General features: G+C 43.4%; 1 protein-coding gene across 1 annotated transcript in view; it reads right to left on the bottom strand.

The window, feature by feature from the left end:
- LOC133361339 (zinc finger protein 585A-like) overlaps window positions 1-23,725 on the bottom strand; it is a gene marked incomplete at its 3' end in the record, with an annotated part of 56,016 nt that extends 32,291 nt beyond the window's left edge. Inside the window, exons 1-2 of the mRNA XM_061580271.1 lie at window positions 22,868-23,725; window positions 14,188-14,484 (exon numbers count right to left, since the gene is read on the bottom strand). Coding sequence (XP_061436255.1) covers window positions 14,188-14,484; window positions 22,868-23,725 — 1,155 coding nt within the window. The remainder of the gene's footprint in view (window positions 1-14,187; window positions 14,485-22,867) is intronic.
- Window positions 23,726-24,537: the final 812 nt, after the last annotated feature.

Below are 24,537 nucleotides of genomic sequence, written 5' to 3'. Positions count from 1 at the left end.
TTCAACCGCGAGACAACGCAGTCTGGCGAGCACAATTGCTGCGTCGACAGTTAGGCGACTTTGCGTCGGGAGAGTTCGTGGCGACATCTTCAGACGGGTTCTAGACATCGATATACCGTGAATCTCCAAGTAGGTGTCTATTTTCGCGGATAAACTCTTAAACGTGTTCGTCGTCAAATTAGCGGGATTTTTTGCGTCTCGGTTAGACGCGAGTGTCGTTCTTGTTTTAGCTGTTAACAAAATCCAAAACTCAACGCTAAACATCCTTGCGGCCGATAGCGTACTTTTGACTCGATAACAGCGCTGCGCTCACATGGAGCAGAGACGCTCTCCACAGACCCACGTACACGGAGGCAAGAAGCCATCCAATTGCTCTGTGTGTGGGAAGGAATTTTCACGGCAATCAAATCTCAAGAGACACCAGAGAACACACACGGGTGAGAAGCAATTCCTGTGTTCTGTATGTGGGAAAACATTTGCACAGGCATCAAATCTTCAAACTCACCAGAGAACACACACCGGCGAGAAGCCATTCTTGTGCCCTGTGTGTGGGAAGACATTTGCAGACTCATCAACTCTTCAAACTCATCAGAGAACACACACAGGCGAGAAGCCATTCCTGTGCCCTGTGTGTGGGAAGACATTTGCACAGGCATCAACTCTTCAGCGTCACCAGAAAACACACACGGGCGAGAAGCCATTCCTGTGCTCTGTGTGTGGGAAGTCATTTGCACGGTCATCAACTCTTAACAGGCATCAGAAGGTCCACAATGATAGGAAGCTGAAATCAAAAGGTGAAATTCAAGGTGCTGCAATGAATTCTGAAGAAGATTCCACCTTCGATCCCATGCAGTTGGATCCCGAGAGATGGCTGGATGTAATGGAGTGGCTCGAGGATCAAACCGAGAGCTCGGGGTGACTGAAATGTGGCCGAAACGTCGTGAGAATTGTTTTATTATGTTTTATTTTTATTATTTTATTACTTCCCTTCTACGTGACTTTACCGAAAGAACCAAGAAGATGCTGGTAGAATGTTCCATCTGAATGGCACCGAATAGCAATATACAGTATTGATATTTTGCGTGGAGCCTACAAGCGCAACCTTGCGCATTTTGACCTGGTTCTCGACGCCCGTCCGGCGCCCATGGTAGAATCTTGTGCATTTCGGGGCGTCAAGGGTTCGCACCACAGCCTTGAAGGATTAGGCAGGTCCCTGGCTTCTTTTGAAGAATTTGACCAGGCTCCAGGCACCGGTTCCTCGCACGTGGCGGATCCTTGAGGCACCACGGGCCTTAAACTATACATTATAACGCTATACAATAACATTATTAACTAGTGTTATAGATTAGAACAACCTACAATGAAGTGTGATATTCTAATCGCATTCGAATTTTTCGAATCACTCCGTAATCCTCCTAAAATCACATTACAGTCGTAAGTATGTAACATGTCTGTAGTAAGTATATGTGCATGTATGTATGTAACGTGTATGTATGTAATATTGGGTTTGTGTGATTACTTTATATATACATACTGAATATTGCTATTTGATGCCATTGAGATTAACATTCATCCAGCAGTGGATAGCTTGGTCCAATACCACCAAAGTGTTATTCAAATAATTTTAATCCCATCCTGATTCTGCACGTTCCGTTTCACATATCCCACCATTGGTTCGCACGTCCATATTACATACATGCACTAGCAGTCGCCGCCCGCTTCGCAGTCGGTGTGCATATGCTTGGTTGGTGCGGAGTTGAAAGTGGCTGGACACAATATACATGTTTTGGTGATTGTTCAATGTTTATTTTTGTGAGGTTATATTTATTTTTATGAGACGCTCAATCGACAATATTAAAGAATGCAACTTATTCAAATATAGAATGCAACCTATTGAAATATCTGGCGATACACGATATTCTTCGTGTACACTCAGTCTTCCTCCTCGTCGTCAGGTCCCTCAATAAGCGCCTTGATGTTGGATCTTGCCGTGACTCGCGATAGTGCCACGTACAGTTGGCCGTGCGAGAAGCATGGCGTTGGTAGATATAATCCCAGGTTGTGAACAGTTTGCCCTTGCGCCTTGTTGATGGTCATCGCGAAGGCTGGGACAATGGGGAACTGTTTGCGCCGAAGTCAGAATGGGAAGTCCTTCGTGTTGTCGTCGCTGATGAAGATGATCCGAGGGATCAACACCTCCTTACCGTTATGGGTTCCTGTCATGATAGTCGCGCGAATGACGGGTGGCTTCATTTGCACGATGCGAAGCCGTGTTCGGTTGCACAGGCCAGCGTCCGGGTTCAAGTTGCGCAATATCATCACTGGGATGCCTTTGTTGAGGATCAACTTGTGTGGGGGAACCCCGTTGATGTTCACCGAGTTGAGGACCTCTGTCTCAAAGAATGCTGACCCTGCTCTCTCGTCGTCCTCAACCGAATCTGTAGACAGGTACACTTGTGGAGTTTCTCTGAGACGATCCACGACACCCTCATTCACTCGCTGCACAGCGGCGTTGGTCGGTGTCAGAATAGTGCGGCGAGCGAAGTAGTCGTTCGTTGCCACCGTAGGGTAATTCAATTCATCTGCACTGTACATGGCATCAACAATCCTCTTCAACCCGAGTGGAACGGGCAGATGACTGCCGTCCTCATCTCCGTCGATGTCTGGGTCGTATTCAGGATTGTCGATCACCATGGCACGCGGAGTCTTCATGCAATCTGGACCGAGGTCTGGATCAACTTCATGCCTACCCTCTCCGACTTCCAAAATAAATTTTGAAAAGGCAGCAAGTTCTGCGGCGGATTCTTGGTTCTCTGCACACTGGACTCTCATGTTCACAGTCAGATGAACTTGCTTGAAGTGGGACCACAGGTCGGACGACTTGAAATACGCATCCACAGTATCAGCTGGTGTTCCTTTCTTGACAACTGGAAGAATCTGTCGAAAGTCAACGGACAGGACAACCACTTTGCCTCCAAACGGTTCATGCAGATTGTCCAAAATATCGCGAAGTGTGCGATCCACTGCTTCAAACGCAAACCTGGGCGTCATTGGGGCTTCATCCCAAACGATAAGACTTGCCTCCTTGATAAATGTTTTGAGCTTGGACTGTTTGCGAATGAAGCATGTGGATATGTTCGTCGGTTTCAACGGGATCTTGAACATGGAATGCGCGGTACGGCCGCCTGGAAGCAGCAGCGAGGCAATGCCGCTGGAATCAACAGCAATCGCAATCTTGCCTTGAAGACGTATCTTCGCCAGCACATGGTTGAGCAGCGTGGACTTCCCCGTGCCGCACGGACCATCGATGAAGAACAGCTTTTGATCGGGTTGACTGTCTTCGACTGAGCCAACAATTTCGTCGTAGATTTCTGTCTGGTTCGTGTTGAGTCTGTCAGCATCTTCTACGATGTCTTGTAGCTCGTTTCTATCAGATCCTTCCAATTCGCGGCGGATATGGATCTTCGCAAGCTGCGAGTCCAAGACCAAGTGTGGGTACTCGGAAAGCTGCGGGAGGTCGTCAAAGTCCGACAGAGCCATCCCACCTGCCGTGAGGAACTCGTGGAGGCTGTGAAGGGTCTTGAACTTTACCATTTGTTCTTTGTTGGTCAGCTGGCGGTACTGGTACTCGTAATCGCGAGCCAATTCGTCGTAGAATTTATCCCAGAGATCCTTCGTATCTGCTGGCTTGGAATACAGCAGAATCGTAGCGAAAAGTTGACGAAGCTGGTACGGCATCTGAAAGAGCGAGGCTTCTTCCAGACACGCAACCCATTCGCAATCGCTCTCAAGGTAGCCTGCTCGCATTTGATCAACTCTGATATTGTATACTCTCACATGTTAAGCTCTGTCATAGTGAAACATAATAGTATAACCTATGAACTACAACCTATCCATTGTAACGTTGTAAAAGAAGATTACCCATTGGGTTTCACTCCCTCGTCGAGAAGGCCGCTCTCTTCCTTTTATAAAGTTACATGCTAATTTCTCTGCATTCACTTTAAATCGAGGACGAAACTTTTCCATTTATTCAAAATAAGCGCACACTTACACACTGAGATGCACTTACATATTCATGCATGAAGCACAATGGGCACATTACTCTTCGGTATGTTAATAGACATGCGGATTGTGCCTTCCAAAATTAACAATCGAATGCAAATATCCTGAAAGACAAAGGATTGGATCCTAGGGGGGGAGTTATAAGGCGGCTCAGAAGCAGAGCTCAATGCCATTTCGAGAGGGAACTTGATGAGGTTGGACGCTCGACTCGTCGCTCTGCTGATCGCACTTCAACCGCGAGACAACGCAGCCTGGCGAGCACAATTGCTGTGTCGACAGTTAGGCGACTTTGTGTCGGGAGAGTTCGTGGCGACATCTTCAGACGGGTTACAGACATCGATATACCGTGAATCTCCAAGTAAGTGTCTATTTTCGCGGAAAAACTCTTAAACGTTTTCGTCCTCAAATTTACGGGATTTTTTTGGGTCTCGGTTAGACGCGAGTGTCGTTCTTGTTTTAGCAGTTAACAAAATCCAAAACTCGACGCTAAACATCCTTGCGGCCGATAGCGTACTTTTGACTCGATAACACCGCTACTGTTACTACGCTCACATGGAGCAGAGACGCTCTCCACAGCTCCACGCACACGGGGGCAAGGAACAATTCAATTGCTCTGTGTGTGGGAAGGCATTTGCACAGGCATCAAATCTTCAAACTCACCAGAGAACACACACGGGCGAGAAGCCATTCCTGTGCCCTGTGTGTGGGAAGACATTTGCAAACTCATCACATCTTCAGAGTCATCAGAGAACACACACGGGCGAGAAGCCATTCCTGTGCCCTGTGTGTGGGAAAACATTTGCACACTCATCACATATTCAGCGTCACCAGAGAACACACACGGGCGAGACGCCATTCTTGTGCCCTGTGTGTGGGGAGGCATTTGCACACTCATCAAACATGAACAGGCATCAGAAGGTCCACAATAATAGGAAACTGAAATCAAAAGCTGAAATTCAAGGTGCTGCAATTGGTCCTGAAGAAGTTTCCACCTTCGATCCCATGCAGTTGGATCCCGAGAGATGGCTGGATGTAATGGAGTGGCTCGAGAGTCAACCAGAGAGCTCGGGGTGACTGAAAAAATATTACGTCATGTGGTTATACCTTTTAATCCATATCGAGTACTTTTGTGTATAATTTTGACCATTTTTGTTTTACAGTTTTTGTGAGAGTTTAATGACGTGCACAGTGGTAGTTTGTAATGTTATCGGATTACTTGCCGATTTGGTGTGATGAGCACTGGTTGTGAGAGGGTTCAATTGTAGTCGTTAAGTGTTCCTGTTGAGCTAAAGTTGGAATGCGTATGATGGTACATCTTTACTCAACATTTTAAACGGGTTCTTTTTCAAGTATATAGCTTTTTTTGATTGTTATTAATCGACTTTAGATAGCCGGTTTTCAGGATGTACATTGATGACGCGTTCGTTGGATATATGGCCTTGACTTCAACATAGACCCACAGTGAACACATGTGGTGAACTAATAAGGAAATCATGGGGAATGAAACTTTTACGCTTTGGTATTCCTGGAACGGAAATGGTTTGCATTCTACTGGAAATGTGTGAACATAGGACGTTATAAATATTGCCTTCGACTTTTGACGTAAAATTATTGCAGATGAATAAAAACGTATTTTTAACAAATGTTTGTCAGTTCTTTATTTTATAATGTTCCTAGCAAAAACATGTTCAGAGAATTTCAGGTGGAGGATCTCCGTCACACAAGTGTGCCCTTAACCGGCAGCATCTTGGCTGTCTACCCGATTAACACGTGTTCCTTGAGGAGAAAGTTCCCCGTAGTTAATCTTTCATCAACGTACCGGGGATAAACTCTACTTTATAACATGTAAACTGTAATACTATAAACTATAACACTAAACATTAAACGATTATTAACTAGTGTTTTAATTTATAAACATATAAACGGAGGTAAGGTATTATAATATCATTAGAAGCATTAGAATCACAGTGTGATCGTATAAGAATCACGCACAAACCCATTCTTAACTCATGAGATTATGAATCTTTACAATTATTATAACAATCACAAATTGTGACAAAGCGAAATTCCCACAAGCAAAACACCACGCTCACGTGACGAATTCTTAAACAAACTGCAACACTCAAGTGACAGAACTCAACAAAAAAACGCCGCAATAAAAAGAACAACATTAATGGACAAATCCTAAAAACAGACAACACACGCACGTTAGTAGCTGTTAGAAGAAGACAACACCTAGCACCTTCAACTATACACATCATACAGCCAACTCGTAAATGGGGCGGTATATGACAGCCTTCGCTGCTGTCGACGGGGCCAAGCAGCGAGTGTTTAACTCCATTGTTTCAGAATCCGTGTCATCACCCGGCCACAGCGCCTTACCCAAACTACATCTCTCCAACAAAACAGCCTTCCCTATGCTGTGTATTTTAGCAGTTTATTTACGGACGCACTTGAAGATAACAATTCGTCTAGAAAAGGCAGGCGACTTGTTCTACCATCATGATTTCAATTTATATCCGAAAGAAGAATGAGTTCATTCATGAGTAGTATTCACTATGCCCCGATGGCACTAACCTACACACAGTTATGATTAAACAAAGTAAACATTAGTCGCTCATCCCAGCTCAGACATGATCCTAGCAATTATTTCCAAATCCGTGTCGGGTCCCACGAGAACAGGGCACGTCCACAAACTCTAAAATTGTAAACTCACATTGTATACTCTAACATTATAAACTCTTAACAATATAACCGTTCAACTATGAGCTATACATTGTAACGCTTTAAAATAACACTACAAACTAGTGTTATAGTAAACTATAATGTTGTGATACATTATAACGCTATAAAATAACATAATAAACTAGTGTTACAGATTAGAACAACGTACATTGAAGTGCGATATTCGAATCTCATTCGAATTCTTAGCTTCACACCGTGGTCCCCTAAGAATCACACTATGCTCGTGAGTATGTAACATGTCTGTATGTAATATGTATGTATGTAACATGTCTGTATGTAATATGCATGAATGTAATATGTCTGTATGTAACATGTATGCATGTAAAATGTATGTATGTAATATGGACGTGCGAACCAATGGTGGGATATGTGAAGCGGAAGGTGCACGATCAGGATGGGATTAAAATTATTTGAATAACACTTTGGTGGTATAAGGATCAAGCTGTCCACTATTGGATGAATGTTCAATCTCAATGGCATCAAATAGCAATATTCAGTATGAATATGTAAAATAATCGCACAAACCCAATATTAGCCCGTGAAATAATGAATCGTTACAATTGTAATGACTCCGGACTCACACTGCAGAGGGTTCTTTTATTTAGCCTTTAACGCGGTTTCAGACCCCAGGCGTCACGGTATAGCAACGACGACGAGACAGCAACCAGCCAACACAGCCCCAAACCTCGTTCCTCCCCCTCTCTCATTCTCGGCGTGAACCTCCGCCCACACTTGGTCCCGCCTTCCCTTCTCGAACTCTCTCTATCTTGTTGTCACCACTTGTCCCTTAGTTGACGCATTGTCTTTACATCACCCACCTCTATGACCTCTACCTGACCCCGCCATGGGCGGAGCAACTTGGGGGATTGTCCCGGTGGCACCTGTAGGCAATACAACCATGCCCTGTCCCCACTGCCCATGGAAGCACGTGCTCCCGCCGCCCCGAGTTCTTTTCATTAGCGTATTGCGCTCTGGCGGGGAAAGTTCCTCGTTATGAATCGTTTCGCAACGTTCAGGTTCAGAATACCGAAGTATACCGGGAATCATCTGTACTTAAAAACATGTAAACTGATAACACTATAAACAATAACACTAAACATTAAACGACAAAAGAAATATCAACTGGTTTCATAATTTATAGCACCATAAACGGAGGTACGGTATTTAAATCTCATTAGAAGTATTATAATGGCACTCGACACATATGTATGTAAATTGTCCGTTCAATCGGACTGGCGGTAGGATATGTGAATTGTGGGGGTAGAGGGTAGGAATCTTATTCAAATTTTAGAATAACAATATGGTCGTATTAGCAAATTACTGTACTTGAATGTGTGTTATGTGCAAATGCAAATCGTTAGTCGTAAATGCGAGGGAGGGGTTAAGAGGTCCATGTTTAATCCAGTTTTAACATTTACTTTAGCATACTATTTAATGACACTATTGTTGATAAGAATTCGTCTGGACGTGGCACGTGCCTTGTTCTACTCGATCAACAAAAATTAGTACAATGTCGGTTATTCAAGCTACATCTCCCCAACAAGGCAGCCTTACCGATGCTGTGTATTATGTTTAAGAGATAACAGAGGTGTCAATTTTCCCATACGCCTTGCCCAAAACGACTGATTGCCCACTTAACAGCCTCGCCTGTAAACCACCATTGGTGATAGTGTTGTTTGAGAGCAGCTATTAAAGTCGCTGCGGCAAACGAGGTGGTGGCTGGCCAAACCATGCCTCGCTGTTTGTCTCCGGAGTGATGACGGATACAAACCAGACCAAGCAGAGACCATGTACCAGATCGGATGTTGGTAACTGATGTTAGAGTGATTGTGTTGCAAGTGTGGTCACTACGCGTCTGTACGTGCTCACTCTCGAATCTGGACGACTTTTGGCAACGCCACAGGGCTGCATTCACTTTAAATCGAGGACAATGGAGGGCATGGGGAACGTGTTTTTCCATTTATTCAAAATAAGCGCATAATTACACACTGAGATGCACTTACATATTCATGCATGAAGCAGAAAGGGCACATTACCCTTCGGTATGTTAATAGACATGCGGATTGTACCTTCCAAAATTAACAATCGAATGCAAATATCCTGAAAGACAAAGGATTGGATCCTAGAGGGGGAGTTATAAGGCCGCTCAGAATCAGAGCTCAATGCCATTTCGAGAGGGAACTTGATGAGGTTGGACGCTCGACTCGTCGCTCTGCTGATCGCCCTTCAACCGCGAGACAACGCAGCCTGGCGAGCACAATTGCTGAGTTTACAATGTAACAGTATATCAAAAGGCGTCTATCGATGGCTTCGATCTGGTAGGTTGCATCAGAGTTTTTCATCAAAGGCGTTATCCCATCACGGGACACCAACATGCTGCGTATATAACAGTAACAGAAGCAACTACAGCAGCTACGAAACCGTTCGATGACAAAGCAGCGACTTCTGCTTCTGCTCCAACTGCCGCCGGGCTGTTTGCACGCCGACTCTGCTCTCGTGGGACCCCACACGTCTATGGAAACAATTGCGATGATCCTAATTAAGCTGACATTTGAGCGACTAAAGTTGACTTCGTTTAAACATAAATTAGTGTAGGTTAGTGCAATCGGTGTGTAGCGAATACTACCGAAGAAATAGCTCACACTCATTTATGACGTAATTTGTCATAATTTTGGTTGATTAAGGAGAACAAGACACAGGCCATGTCTACGAATTCTTATCATACATAGTGTACTTAACAATATTGCTAAAATAACGTCAACACTCGAATAAACTTGCAGGTTTTAGCCCTCTCATATCGTTGCTTCGCAGATGCTCGAGATTGAGTGTCCTGCTGTGGTCTGAATTGTTTACTGTGATAACATTTGGCTGTTCAAAGCAGACTACGCCTGTCGGATGAGACGCTGCGTCCCGCGGCACCAACCAGGCGAGTAAAGGAAGAGCTGAGCCCGAATCGGAAGCCGCCACCCGAACATCAGCAGCAGTCGATAGCGCGATTCTTATAGGACCACGTTGTTATTATCATAATTTTAATGCGATCAAAACCGCGCACCTCCCATTTTGCATTTACGACTCCCGATATGCATCTACATATAACATACATTCTAGCTCAGTGTAATTCTAATACCACCATAGTGTTATTCTAATCATTTTAATCCGATTCTAATCCCCCAGTTCGCATATCCGACCCCCGGTTCGCATGTCCAACGGACATACATATTACATACATACATACATACGACCATAGTATGTATGTATGTAATATGCATACATATGTGCAGTGTGATTCTAATACGATCACATTGCGATTATAATACTTCTAATGATATTCTAATATTGATTTGAAGCTTTCGTTGGTTCTTTCGGTAAAGTCACGTAGGTAGAAATAAAAGAAAGTAAATCACGTTTCGGACGAAACACAAGCGCACGTCTTCAGGTGAAAATCGCGATATCCGCGATGTCTGCTGCACAGTAAAATGCTAATACGACCATATTGTTACGTAAAATTTGAATGCGATTCTTGCCCTGTACCCCCCAAGGTTCACATATCCGACCCCCGGTTCGATTGAACAGATAATTTACATACATATGTGTAGAGTGCGATTGTAATACTTCTAATGAGATTTAAATACCGTACCTCCGTTTATGGTGCTATAAATTATAAAACCAGTTGATAATTTTTTGTCGTTTAATGTTTAGTGTTATTGTTTATAGTGTTATCAGTTTACATGTTTTTAAGTACAGGTGATTCCCGGTATACTTCGGTATTCTGGACCTGAACGTTGCGAAACGATTCATAACGAGGACCTTTCCCCACCAGAGCGCAATCCGCTAATGAAAAGATCACGGGGCGGCGGGAACACGTGCTTCCATGGGCGGTGGGGGTCAGGGCATGGTTGTATTGCCTACAGGTGCCACCGGGTATGTCCCCCAAGTTGCTTTTGCCCATGGCGGGGTCAGGTAGAGGTTATAGAGGTGGGTGATGTAAAGACAGTGCGTCAACTAAGGGGCAAGTGGTGACAACAAGATAGAGAGAGTTCGAGAAGGGAAGGCGAGACCAAGTGTGGGCGGAGGTTCACGCCGAGAATGAGAGAGGGGGAGGAACGAGGTTTGGGGCTGTGTTGGCTGGTTGCTGTCTCGTCGTCGTCGTTGCTATATCGTGACGCCTGGGGTCTGAAACCGCGTTAAAGGCTAAATAAAAGAACCCTCTGCAGTCTGAGTCTGGAGTCATTACAATTGTAACGATTCATTATTTCACTGGCTAATATTGCGTTTGTGCGATTATTTTACATACTCATACTGAATATTGCTATTTGATGCCATTGAGATGGAACATTCATCCAATAGTAGACAGCTTGATCCTAATACTACCAAAGTGTTATTCAAATAATTTTAATCCCATCCTGATCCTGCACCTTCCGTTTCACATATCCCACCATTGGTTCGCACGTCTATCTACAGCTGCCGATGTTCGGGTGGCGGCCGTCGATTCGGGCTCTGCTCTTCCTTTCCTCGCCAGGATGGTGCCGCGGGACGCAGCATCTCCGAAGGTGATGCTGCTGCTGTTGCTGCTGCTGTTGCTGCTGCTGTTGCTGCTGCTGCAGTTGCTGTTGTTGCTTAATATTCTTCAGTTCCAGTGGTGTTCCGTGATGGGATAACAAACTTTGATCAAATACTTTTATGAAACGAGTCATTACAATTGTAACGATTCATTATTGCACGGGCTTATGTTGAGTTTGTACGATTATTTTATATATACATACTGAATATTGCTATGTGATGCCATTGAGATGGAACATTCATCCAATAGTGGACAGCTTGATCCTAATACCACCAAAGTGTTATTCAAATAATTTTAATCCCATCCTGATCCTGCACCTTCCGTTTTACATATTCCACCCTTGGTTCGCACGTCTATATTACATACATGTTACATACATACATACATGTTACATGCATGCATGTACCATGTTACATACATACATGCATGTTACATACATACATGTTACATGCACATATACTTACTACAAACAGATATGTTACATACATACATGTTACATGCACATATACTTACTACAAACAGATATGTTACATACATACATGTTACATACTTACGACCGTAGTGTGATTCGAAGAGGACCACGGAGTGATTCGAATAATTCGAATGCGATTTCGAATATCACACTTCAAGGTAGGTTGTTCTAATCTATAGCACTAGTTAATAATGTTATTGTATAGCGTTATAATGTATAGCTCATAGGTTATATTGTTAGAGTTCATATACTAGTTTACAATAATTTGTAGATTCTTCAAATGTATATGTGAATGTTTTTAAATTACCATTGTTGAAGTTCATAATGTTAAAGTTCACAGTGTGAGAATTTACAATGTCAGAGTTTACAATGTGAGAGTATATCCAAGACGTCGATCGATGGCGTTGGTCTGGTAGGTTCGATCATAGTTTTTGATCAAAGACGTTATCCCATAACGGGACACCAACATGCTGCCGATATAACAGTAACAGAAGCAACTACAGCAGCTACGAAACCATTCGATGGCAAAGCAGCGACTTCTTCAATGTGAGAGTTTGTGGCCGTGCCCTGTTCTCGTGGGACCCGACACGGATTTGGAAATAATTGCTATGATCATGTCTGAGCTGAGATGAGCGACTAATGTTTACTTTGTTTAATCATAACTGTGCGTAGGTTAGTGCCATCGGTGCTTAGTGAATACTACTCATGAATGAACTCATTCTTCTTTCGGATAGAAATTTGAAATCGTTTTGGTAGAACAATTCGCTTTCCTTTTCGAGACGAATTGTTATCTTCAAGTGCGCCCGTAAATATACTGCTGAAATACACAGCATAGGGAAGGCAGCCTTGTTCGGGAGATGTAGTTTGGCTAAGTCGCTGTGGCCGGGTGATGACACGGATTCTGAAACAATGGAGTTAAACACTCGCTGCTTGGCCCCGTCGACAGCAGCGAAGGCTGTCATATACCGCCCCATTTACGAGTTGGCTGTACGATGTGTATAGTTGAAGGTGTTAAGTGTTGTCTTCTTCTAACAGCTACTAACGTGCGTGTGTTGTCTGTATTTATGATTTGCCCATTGATGTAGTTCTTTTTATTGCGGCGTTTTTTTGTTGAGTTCTGTCACTTGAGTGTTGCAGTTTGTTTAAGAATTCGTCACGTGAGCGTGGTGTTTTGCTTGTGGGAATTTCGCTTTGTCACAAATTGCGATTGTTATAATAATTGTAACGATTCATAATCTCATCAGTTAAGAATGGGTTTGTGCGTGATTCTTATACGATCACACTGTGATTCTAATGCTTCTAATGATATTATAATACCTTACCTCTGTTTATATGGTTATAAATTAAAACACTAGTTAATAATCGTTCAATGTTTAGTGTTATAGTTTATAGTATTACAGTTTACATGTTATAGAGTACAGTTTATCCCCGACATACTTAGGGATTAGGGACTGGTACGTTGATGAAGGATTAACTACGGGGACCTTTCCCCTCAAGGAACACGTGTTAATCGGGTAGACAGCCAAGATGCTGCCGGTTAAGGGCACACTTGTGTGACGGAGATCCTACACCTGAAATTATCTTAACATGTTTTTGCTAGGAACATGATAAAATCAAGAATGGACAAACATTTGTTAAAAATACGTTTTTATTCATCTGCAATAATTTTACATCAAAACTCGAAGGGAATATTTATTACGTCCTATGTTCACACATTTCCAGTACCATGCAAACCATTTCCGTTCCAGGAATACCAAAACGTTAAAGTATCATTGATTTCCTTATTAATTCACCACATTTGTTCACTGTGCGTCCATGTTGAAGTCAAGGCCATATATCCAACGATCGCGTCATCAATGTACATCCTGAAATCAGCTATCTAAAGTCGATTAATACCAATCGAAAACCGCTATATACTTGAAAAAAAATAGTTTAAAATGTTGAGTAAAGATGTACCTACAGACGCATTCCAACTTTAGCTCAACAGGGACACTTAACGACTACAATTGAACCCTCTCACAACCAGTGCTCATCACACCACTTCGGCAAGTAACCCGATAACATTACAAACCACCACTGTGCACGTCATTAAACTCTTAAAAAAACTATAAAACTAAAATGGTCAAAATTACACACAAAAGTACTCGATACGGCTTAATAGGTATAACCACATGACGTAATATTTTTTCAGTCACCCCGAGCTCTCGGTTTGATCCTCGAGCCACTCCATTACATCCAGCCATCTCTCGGGATCCAACTGCATGGGATCGAAGGTGGAAACTTCTTGAGGACTCATTGCAGCACCTTGAATTTCAGCTTTTGATTTCAGTTTCCTATCATTGTGGACCTTCTGATGCCTGTTAAGAGTTGACGACTGTGAAAATGCCTTCCCACACGCAGGGCACAGGAATGGCTTATCGCCCGTGTGTGTTCTCTGATGGTTTTGAAGAGTTGACGACTGTGCAAATGCCTTCCCACACACAGGGCACAGGAATGGCTTCTCGCCCGTGTGTGTTATCTGATGACTCTGAAGATGTGATGAGTGTGCAAATGTTTTCCCACACACAGAGCACAGGATTGGCTTCTCACCCGTGTGTGTTTTCTGGTGTCTCTTAAGACTTGATGACCATGAAAATGCCTTCCCACACACAGAGCAATTGAATGGCTTCTTGTCTCCGTGTGCGTGGGGCTGTGGAGAGCGTCTCTGCTCCATTTGAGCGTAGTAACAGCAGCGGTGTTATCGAATCAAAAATACGCTATCGGCCGAAAGGATGTTTAGCGTTTAGTTTTGGATTTCGTTAACTGCTAAAACAAGAACGACACTCGCGTCTAACCGAGACGCAAAAAAATCCCGTAAATATGACGACAAAACACGTTTAAGAGTTTATCCGCGATAATAGACACTTACTTGGAGATTCACGGTATATGGATGTCTAGAACTCGTCTGAAGATGTCGCCACGATCTCTCCCGACGCAAAGTCGCCTAACTGTCGACACAGCAATTGTGCTCGCCAGGCTGCGTTGTCTCGCGGTTGAAGGGCGATCAGCAGAGCGACGAGTCGAGCGTCCAACCTCATCAAGTTCCCTCTCGAAATGGCATTGAGCTCTGCTTCTGAGCTTCCTTATAACTCCCCCCCTAGGATCCAATCCTTTGTCTTTCAGGATATTTGCATTCGATTGCTAATTTTGGAAGGTACAATCCGCATGTCTATTAACATACCGAAGAGTAATGTGCCCATTGTGCTTCATGCATGAATATGTAAGTGCATCTCAGTGTGTAATTGTGCGCTTATTTTGAATTAATGGAAAAACATTGTCCTCGATTCAAAGTGAATGCAGAGAAATTAGCATATAACTTTAGAAAAGGAAGAGAGCGGCCTTCTCGACGAGGAAGTGAAATCCAATAGCGTTACAATGGATAGGTTGTAGTTCATAGGTTATAATATTATGTTTCACTATGATAGAGCTTAAGATGCGAGAGTATACAATATCAGAGTTGATCAAATGCGACGATCAAGGGCGTCAATCGGGTGAGTTTGATCAGAGGCTTTAATCAAAGGCGTCATCCCATCACGGAACACCTCCTCCCTGCGTTTATCACAGGAACAGAAGCAACTACAGCAGCAACAACAGCAGCAGCGACAACAACAGCAGCAACATCACATTTCGAGGGCGACGCAGCTACTTCCGATTCTGCTGCCCAGCTGTTTGTAGTCGGGACCTGCTCTCGCAGGACCCCACACGTCTTTGGAAATGATTGCGATGATCATGTCTGAGCTGAGAATTAAGTCACTCAAGATTACTTTGTTTAACCATAACTTTAGGTAGGTTAGTGTCCTCGGGGCTCTGTGATTACTACTCATAAATGAAATCACACTCCTGTATGACCGACATTGTACTAATTTTGGTTGATCGAGTAGAACAAGGCACGTTCCACGTCCAGATGAATTCTTATCAACAACAGTGTCCTTAAATATGATGCTAAAATAAATGTTAACACTGGATTAAACGTGCACCTCTTAACCCCTACCTCGCATTTACGACTAACGATTTGCATTTGCACATAACATACATTCAAACACAGTAAATGCTAATACGACATATTGTTATTCTAAAATTTGATTCTTGCCCTGTACCCCCCACAGTTCACATATCCGACCCCCAGTTCGATTGAACAGATAATTTACATACATATGTATAGATTGCGATTTTAATACTTCTAATGAGATTTAAATACCGTACCTCCGTTTATGGTGCTATAAATTATAAAACCAGTTGATAATTTTTTTGTCGTTTAATGTTTAGTGTTATTGTTTATAGTGTTATCAATTTACGTGTTTTTTAAGTACAGGTGATTCCCGGTATACTTCGGTATTCTGGACCTGAACGTTGCGAAACGATTCATAACGAGGACCTTTCCCCACCAGAGCGCAATCCGCTAATTAAAAGAACTCGGGGCAGCGGGAACACGTGCTTCCATGGGCAGTGGGGGACAGGGCATGGTTGTATTGCCCACAGGTGCCACCGGGTATGTCCCCCAAGTTGCTCCGCCCATGGCGGGGTCAGGTAGAGGTCATAGAGGTGGGTGATGTAAAGACAGTGCATCAACTAAGGGACAAGTGGTGACAACAAGATAGAGAGAGTTCGAGAAGGGAAGGCGAGACCAAGTGTGGGCGGAGGTTCACGCCGAGAATGAGAGAGGGGGAGGAACGAGGTTTGGGGCTGTGTTGGCTGGTTGCTGTCTCGTCGTCGTCGTTGCTATATCGTGACGCCTGGGATCTGAAACCGCGTTAATGGCGAAATAAAAGAACCCTCTGCAGTCTGAGTCCGGGGTCATTACAATTGTAACGATTCATTATTTCACGGGCTAATATTGGGTTTGTGCGATTATTTTACATATTCATACTGAATATTGCTATCTGATGCCATTGAGATGTAACATTCATCCAATAGTAGACAGCTTGATCCTAATACCTCCAAAGTGTTATTCAAATAATTTTAATCCCATCCTGATCCTGCACCTTCCGCTTCACATATCCCACCCTTGGTTCGCACGTCCATATTACATACATACATGTTACATGTTACATACAGACATGTTACATACTCACGAGCAAAGTGTGATTCTTAGAGGACCACGGTGTGAAGCTACGAATTCGAATGAGAATCGAATATCACACTTCAATGTACGGTGTTCTAATCTGTAACACTAGTTTATGATGTTATTTTATAGCGTTATAATGTATCGCTCATAGCTTATATTGTTAGAGTTTACAAGATTATAGTTTACTATAACACTAGTTTGTAGTGTTATTTTAAAGAGTTACAATGTATAGCTCATAGTTTGAAGGTTATATTGTTAGAGTTTATAATGTTAGAGTATGCAATGTGAGTTTACACTTTGAGAGTTTGGGGACGTGACCTGTTCTCGTGGGACCCGACACGGATTTGGAAATAATTGCTATGATCATGTCTGAGCTGAGATGAGCGACTAATGTTTACTTTGTTTAATCATAACTGTGTGTAGGTTAGTGCTATCGGGGCTTAGTGAATACTACTCATGAATGAACTCATACTTCTTTCGGATAGAAATTTGAAATCGTGTTGGTAGAACAAGTCGCCTGCCTTTTCTAGACGAATTGTTATCTTCAAGTGCGTCCGAAAATAAACTGCTAAAATACACAGCATAGAGAAGGCTGCCTGGTTCGGGAGATGTAGTTTGGCTAAGGCGCTGTGGCCGGGTGATGACACGGATTCTGAAACAATGGAGTTAAACACTCGCTGCTTGGCCCCGTCGACAGCAGCGAAGGCTGTCATATACCGCCCCATTTACGAGTTGGCTGTATGATGTGTATAGTTGAAGGTGCTAGGTGTTGTCTTCTTCTAACAGCTACTAACGTGTGTGTATTGACTGTTTTTTGGATTTGTCCATTGATGTTTTTCTTTTTATTGCGGCCTTTTTTTGTTGAATTTTGTCACTTGAGTGTTGCAGTTTGTTTAAGAATTCGTCACGTGAGCGTGGTGTTTTGCTTGTGGGAATTTCGCTTTGTTACAATTTGTGATTGTTATAAAATTGTAAAGATTCATAATCTCATGAGTTAAGAATGGGTTTGTGCGTGATTCTAATACGATCACACTGTGATTCTAATGATATTATAATACCTTACCTCAGTTAAAATGGTTATACATTAAAACACTAGTTTATAATCGTTTAATGTTCAGTGTTATCGTTTATAGTATTACAGTTTACATGTTATAAGAGTTTATCCCCGACATACTTCGGAATTAGGGACTGGTACGTCGATGAAAGATTAACTACGGGGACCTTTCTCCTCAAGGAACACGTGTTAATCGGGTAGACAGCCAAGATGCTGCCAGTTAAGAGCACACATTTTTTTGCTAGGAACATTACAAAATAAAGAACTGACAAACATTTGTTATTCATCTTCAATAATTTTACGTCAAAACTCGAAGGGAATATTTATTATGTCCTATGTTCACACATTTCCAGTACAATGCAAACCATTTCTGTTCCAGGAATACTAAAGCGTTAAAGTTTCATTCCCCATGATTTCCTTATTAATTTACCACATTTGTTCGCTGTGAGTCCATGTTGAAGTCAAGGTCATATATCCAACAATCGCGTTATCAATGTACATCCTGATATCGGCTATCTATAGTCGATTAATACCAATCAAAAAAAGCTATATACTTGACAAAAATCGTTTAAAATGTTGAGTAAAGATGTACCTACAGACGCATTCCAACTTTAGCTCAAAAGGAACATATAACGACTACAATTGAACAGTCTCACAACCAGTGCTCATCACACCACTTCGGCAAGTAATCCGATAACATTACAAACCACCACTGGGCACGTCATTAAACTCTCAAAAACTGTAAAACTAAAATAGTCAAAATTATACATAAAAGTACTCGATACGGCTTAATAGGTATAACCACATGACATAATATTTTTTTCAGTCACCCCGAGCTCTCTGGTTGACTCTCGAGCCACTCCATTACATCCAGCTATCTCTCGGGATCCAACTGCATGGGATCGAAGGTGGAAACTTCTTCAGGACTCATTGCAGCACCTTGAATTTCAGCTTTTGATTTCAGTTTCCTATCATTGTGGACCTTCTGATGCCTGTTCATGGTTGATGACTGTGCAAATGTCTTCCCACACACAGAGCAAAGGAATGGCTTCTCGCCCGTGTGTGTTCTCTGATGACTCTGAAGATTTGATGAGTTTCCAAATGTCTTCCCACACACAGAGCATGGGAATGGCTTCTCACCAGTGTGTGTTCTCTGTTGACTCTGAAGATGTGACGAGTGTGCAAATGTCTTCCCACACACAGGGCACAGGAATGGCTTCTCGCCCGTGTGTGTTCTCTGGTGTCTCTTAAGATGTGATGGTCGTGAAAATGCCTTCCCATACACAGAGCAATTGAATGGCTTCTTGCCTCCGTGTGCGTGGGGCTGTGGAGAGCGTCTCTGCTCCATGTGAGCGTCGTAACAGCAGCGGTGTTATCGAGTCAAAAGTATGCTATCGGCCGAAAGGATGTTTAGCGTTGAATTTTGGATTTTGTTAACTGCTAAAACAAGAACGACACTCGCGTCTAACCGAGACGCAAAAAAATCCCGCTAATTTAACGACGAACACGTTTAAGAGTTTATCCGCGAAAATAGACACTTACTTGGAGATTCACGGTATATCGATGTCTGGAACCCGTCTGAAGATGTCGCCACGAACTTTCCCGACGCAAAGTCGCCTAACTGTCGACGCAGCAATTGTGCTCGCCAGGCTGCGTTGTCTCGCGGTTGAAGGGCGATCAGCAGAGCGACGAGTCGAGCGTCCAACCTCATCAAGTTCTCTCTCGAAATGGCATTGAGCTCTGCTTCTGAGCAGCCTTATAACTACCCCCCCTAGGATCCAATCCTTTGTCTTTCAGGATATTTACAATCGATTGTAAATTTTGGAAGGTACAATCCGCATGTCTATTAACATACCGAAAGGTAATGTGCCCATTGTGCTTCATGCATGAATATGTAAGTGCATCTCAGTGTGTAATTGTGCGCTTATTTTGAATAAATGGAAAAACATTGTCCTCGATTTAAAATGAATGCAGAGAAATTAGCATATAACTTTAGAAAAGGAAGAGAGCGGCCTTCTCGACGAGGGAGTGAAACCCAATAGCGTTACAATGGATAAGTTGTAGTTCATAGGTTATAATATTACGTTTCACTATGATAGAGCTTAACATGTGAGAGTCTACAATATCAGAGTTGATCAAACGCGACGATCAAGGGCGTCAATCGGGTGAGTTTGATCAGAGGCTTTAATCAAAGGCGTCATCCCATCACGGAACACCACCTCCCTGCGTTTATCACAGCAACAGAAGCAACTACAGCAGCAACAACAGCAGCGACAACAACAGCAGCAACATCACATTTCGAGGGCGACGCAGCTACTTCCGATTCTGCTGCCCAGCTGTTTGGAGTCAGGACCTGCTCTCGCAGGACCCCACACGTCTTTGGAAATGATTGCGATGATCATGTCTGAGCTGAGAATTAAGTCACTCAAGATTACTTTGTTTAACCATAACTTTAGGCAGGTTAGTGTCATCGGGGCTCTGTAAATACTACTCATGAATGAACTCGCACTGCTGTATGACTGACATTGTACTAATTTTGGTTGATCGAGAACAAGGCACGTTCCATGTCCAGACGAATTCTTATCAACAACAGTGTCCTCAAATATGATGCTAAAATAAATGTTAACACTGGATTAAACGTGCACCTCTTAACCCCTCCCTCGCATTTACGACTAACGATTTACATTTGCACGTAACATACATTAAAACCCATTAAAATGCTAATACGACCATATTGTTAATGTAAAATTTGAATGCGATTCTTGCCTTGTACCCCCCCCCCCCACCCCCCACAGTTCACATATCCGACCCCCGGTTCGATTGAACAGATAATTTACATACATATGTGTAGAGTGCGATTTTAATACTTCTAATGAGATTTAAATACTCTACCTCCGTTTATGGTGCTATAAATTATAAAACCAGTTGATATCTTTTTTTGTCGTTTAATGTTTAGTGTTATTGTTTATAGTGTTATCAGTTTACATGTTTTTAAGTGCAGGTGATTCCCGGTATACTTCGGTATTCTGGACCTGAACGTTGCGAAACGATTCATAACGAGGACCTTTCCCCACCAGAGCGCAATCCGCTAATGAAAATAACTCGGGGCAGCGGGAACACGTGCTTCCATGGGCAGTGGGGGACAGGGCATGGTTGTATTGCCCACAGGTGCCACCGGGAAAATCCAAGCTGCTCCGCCCATGGCTCCGGATGAATGGAACATTCATCCAATAGTGGACAGCGCCTTACCCAAACTACATCTCCCCAACAAGGCAGCCTTCCCTATGCTGTGTATATAAGCAAAGGCAGGCGACTTGTTCATGAGTAGTATTCACTAAGCCCCGATGGCACTAACATACACACAGTTATGATTAAACAAAGTAAACATTAGTCGCTCATCTCAGCTCAGACATGATCATAGCAATTATTTCCAAATCCGTGTCGGGTCCCACGAGAACAGGGCACGGCCACAAACTCTCAGATTGAAGAAGAAGTCGCTGCTTTGCCATCGAATGGTTTCGTAGCTGCTGTAGTTGCTTTTGTTACTGTTATATCGGCAGCATGTTGGTGTCCCGTGACACCAACCTATCAGACCAACGCCATCGATCGACGTCTTGGATATACTCTCACATTGTAAATTCTCACACTGTGAACTTTAACATTATGAACTTCAACAATGGTAACTTAAAAACATTCACATATACATTTGAAGAATCTACAAATTACTGTAAACTTGTATTATAGTAAACTCCGTGTGGGGTCCCACGAGGACAGGGCATGGCCAAAAACTCTCACATTATAAACTCACACTGTAAGCTCTAACATTATAAACTCTAACATTATAACTGTTATAGCTATACATTGTAACGCTATACCAATAACACTGTAAACTACTTTTATAGTAAAATCTAATGTTGTGAACTCTAACAATATAACCTATGAGCTATACATTATAACGCTATACAATAACATTATTAACTAGGGCTATAGATTAGAACAACCTACCTTGAAGTGTGATATTCGAATCGCATTCGAATTATTCGAGTCACTCCGTGGTCCTCTTCGAATCCCACTACGGTCGTAAGTATGTAACATGTATGTATGTAACATGTCTGTTTGTAGTCAGTATATGTGCATGTAACATGTATGCATGTAACATGTATGTATGTAACATGTTACATGCATGCATGTAACATGTATATATGTAATATGGACGTGCGAACCAAGGGTGTGATATGTGAAACGGAAGGTGCAGGATCAGGATGGGATTAAAATTATTTGAATAACACTTTGGTGCTATTAGGATCAAGCTGTCCACTATTGGATGAATGTTCCATCTCAATGGCATCACATAGCAATATTCAGTATCTATATATACTAGCAGTCGCCGCCCGCTTCGCGGGCGGTGTGTGTATGCTTGGTTGGTGGGGAGTTGAAAGTGGCTGGACACAATAGACATGTTTTGGTGATTGTTCAATGTTTATTTTTGTGAGATTATATGTATTTTTATGAGACGCTCAATCGACAATATTCAAGAATGCAAGTTATTGAAATATAGAATGCAACTTATTCAAATATCTGGCGATACACGATATTCTTCGTGTACACTCCGTCTTCCTCCTCGTCGTCAGGTCCCTCAATAGGTGCCTTGATGTTGGATCTTGCCGTGACTCGCGATAGTGCCACGTACAGTTGGCCGTGCAAGAAGCATGGCGTTGGTAGATATAATCCCAGGTTGTGAACAGTTTGCCCTTGCGCCTTGTTGATAGTCATCGCGAAGGCTGGGACAATGGGGAACTGCTTGCGCCGAAGTCGAAATGGGAAGTCCTTCGTGTCGTCGTCGCTGATGAAGATGATCCGAGGGATCACCACCTTCTTACCGTTATGGGTTCCTGTCATGATAGTCGCGTGAATGACGGGTGGCTTCATTTCCACGATGCAAAGCCGTGTTCCGTTGCACAGGCCAGCGTCCGGGTTCAAGTTGCGCATCATCATCACTGGGATGCCTTTGTTGAGGATCAACTTGTGTGGCGGAACCCCGTTGATGTTCACCGAGTTGAGGAGCTCTGTCTCAAAGAATGCTGACCCTGCTCTCTCGTCGTCCTCAACCGAATCTGTAGACAGGTACACTTGTGGAGCTTCTCTGAGGCGATCCGCGACAGCCTCATTCACTCGCTGCACAGCGGCGTTGGTCGGCGTCAGAATAGTGCGGCGAGCGAAGTAGTCGTTCGTTGCCACCGTAGGGTAATTCACTTCATCTGCACTGTACATGGCATCGACAATCTTCTTCAACCCGAGTGGAACGGGCAGATGATTGCCGTCCTCATCTCCGTGGATGTCTGGGTCGTATTGAGGATTGTCGATCACCATGACACGCGGAATCTTGATGCAATCCGGACCGAGGTCAGGATCAACTTCATGCCTACCCTCTCCGACTTCCAAAATAAATTCTGAAAAGGCAGCCAGTTCTGCGGCGGATTCTTGGTTCTCTGCACACTGGACTCTCATGTTCACAGTCAGATGAACTTGCTTGAAGTGGGACCACAGGTCGGACGACTTGAAACACGCATCCACAATATCAGCTGGTGTTCCTTTCTTCACAACTGGCAGAATCTGTCGAAAGTCACCGGACAGGACAACCACTTTGCCTCCAAACGGTTCATGCAGATTGTCCAAAATATCGCGAAGCGTGCGATCCACCGCTTCAAACGCAAACCGGTTCGTCATTGGGGCTTCATCCCAAACGATAAGACTTGCCTCCTTGATAAATGTTTTGAGCTTGGACTGTTTGCGAATAAAGCATGTGGAGATGTTCGTCGGTTTTAACGGGATTTTGAACGTGGAATGTGCGGTACGGCCGCCTGGAAGCAGCAGCGAGGCAATGCCGCTGGAAGCAACAGCAATCGCAATCTTGCCTTGAAGACGTATCTTCGGCAGCACATGTTTGAGCAGCGTGGACTTCCCCGTGCCGCCCGGACCATCGATGAAGAACAGCTTTTGATCGGGTTGACTGTCTTCGACTGAGCCAACAATTTCGTCGTAGATTTCTCTCTGGTTCGTGTTGAGTCTGTCAGCACGTTCTACGATGTCTTGTAGCCCGTTTCTATCATATCCTTCCAATTCGCGGCAGATATGGTTGTTCTCAAGCAGCGAGTCCAAGACCAAGTGTGGGTACTCGGAAAGCTGCGGGAGGTCGTAAAAGTCCGACAGAGCCATCCCACCTGCCGCGAGGAACTCGTGGAGGCTGTGAAGGGTCTTGAACTTTACCATTTTTTTTTTCTTTGATGCTGCTAATCCTGCATAATGTACGGGTATAAGTAGTACTAATCACATACCTGCATTTCCCATACATATGCAAAATTCCTCTTGATATGCAAATTATTTTGTCAAGGCGCCCTTTCCCCCCCTTCCAACCCAGCTTATATATATGCTCCAAGCACGTGTGCTGTTTCATTCAGAAGCTGTCGCCTGGACAGACCTGGTTTTGACCTGAGGACGGCTGCTTGAGTTGTGGCCGAAACGTCGTGAGAATTATTTTA

This window comes from Lethenteron reissneri, chromosome 72 (genome assembly GCF_015708825.2).
Source record: "Lethenteron reissneri isolate LAM-NWPU_2019-01 chromosome 72, ASM1570882v1, whole genome shotgun sequence".
Taxonomy (NCBI): Eukaryota; Metazoa; Chordata; class Hyperoartia; order Petromyzontiformes; family Petromyzontidae; genus Lethenteron; species Lethenteron reissneri.
This window is presented reverse-complemented; position numbering and strand designations above follow the sequence as displayed.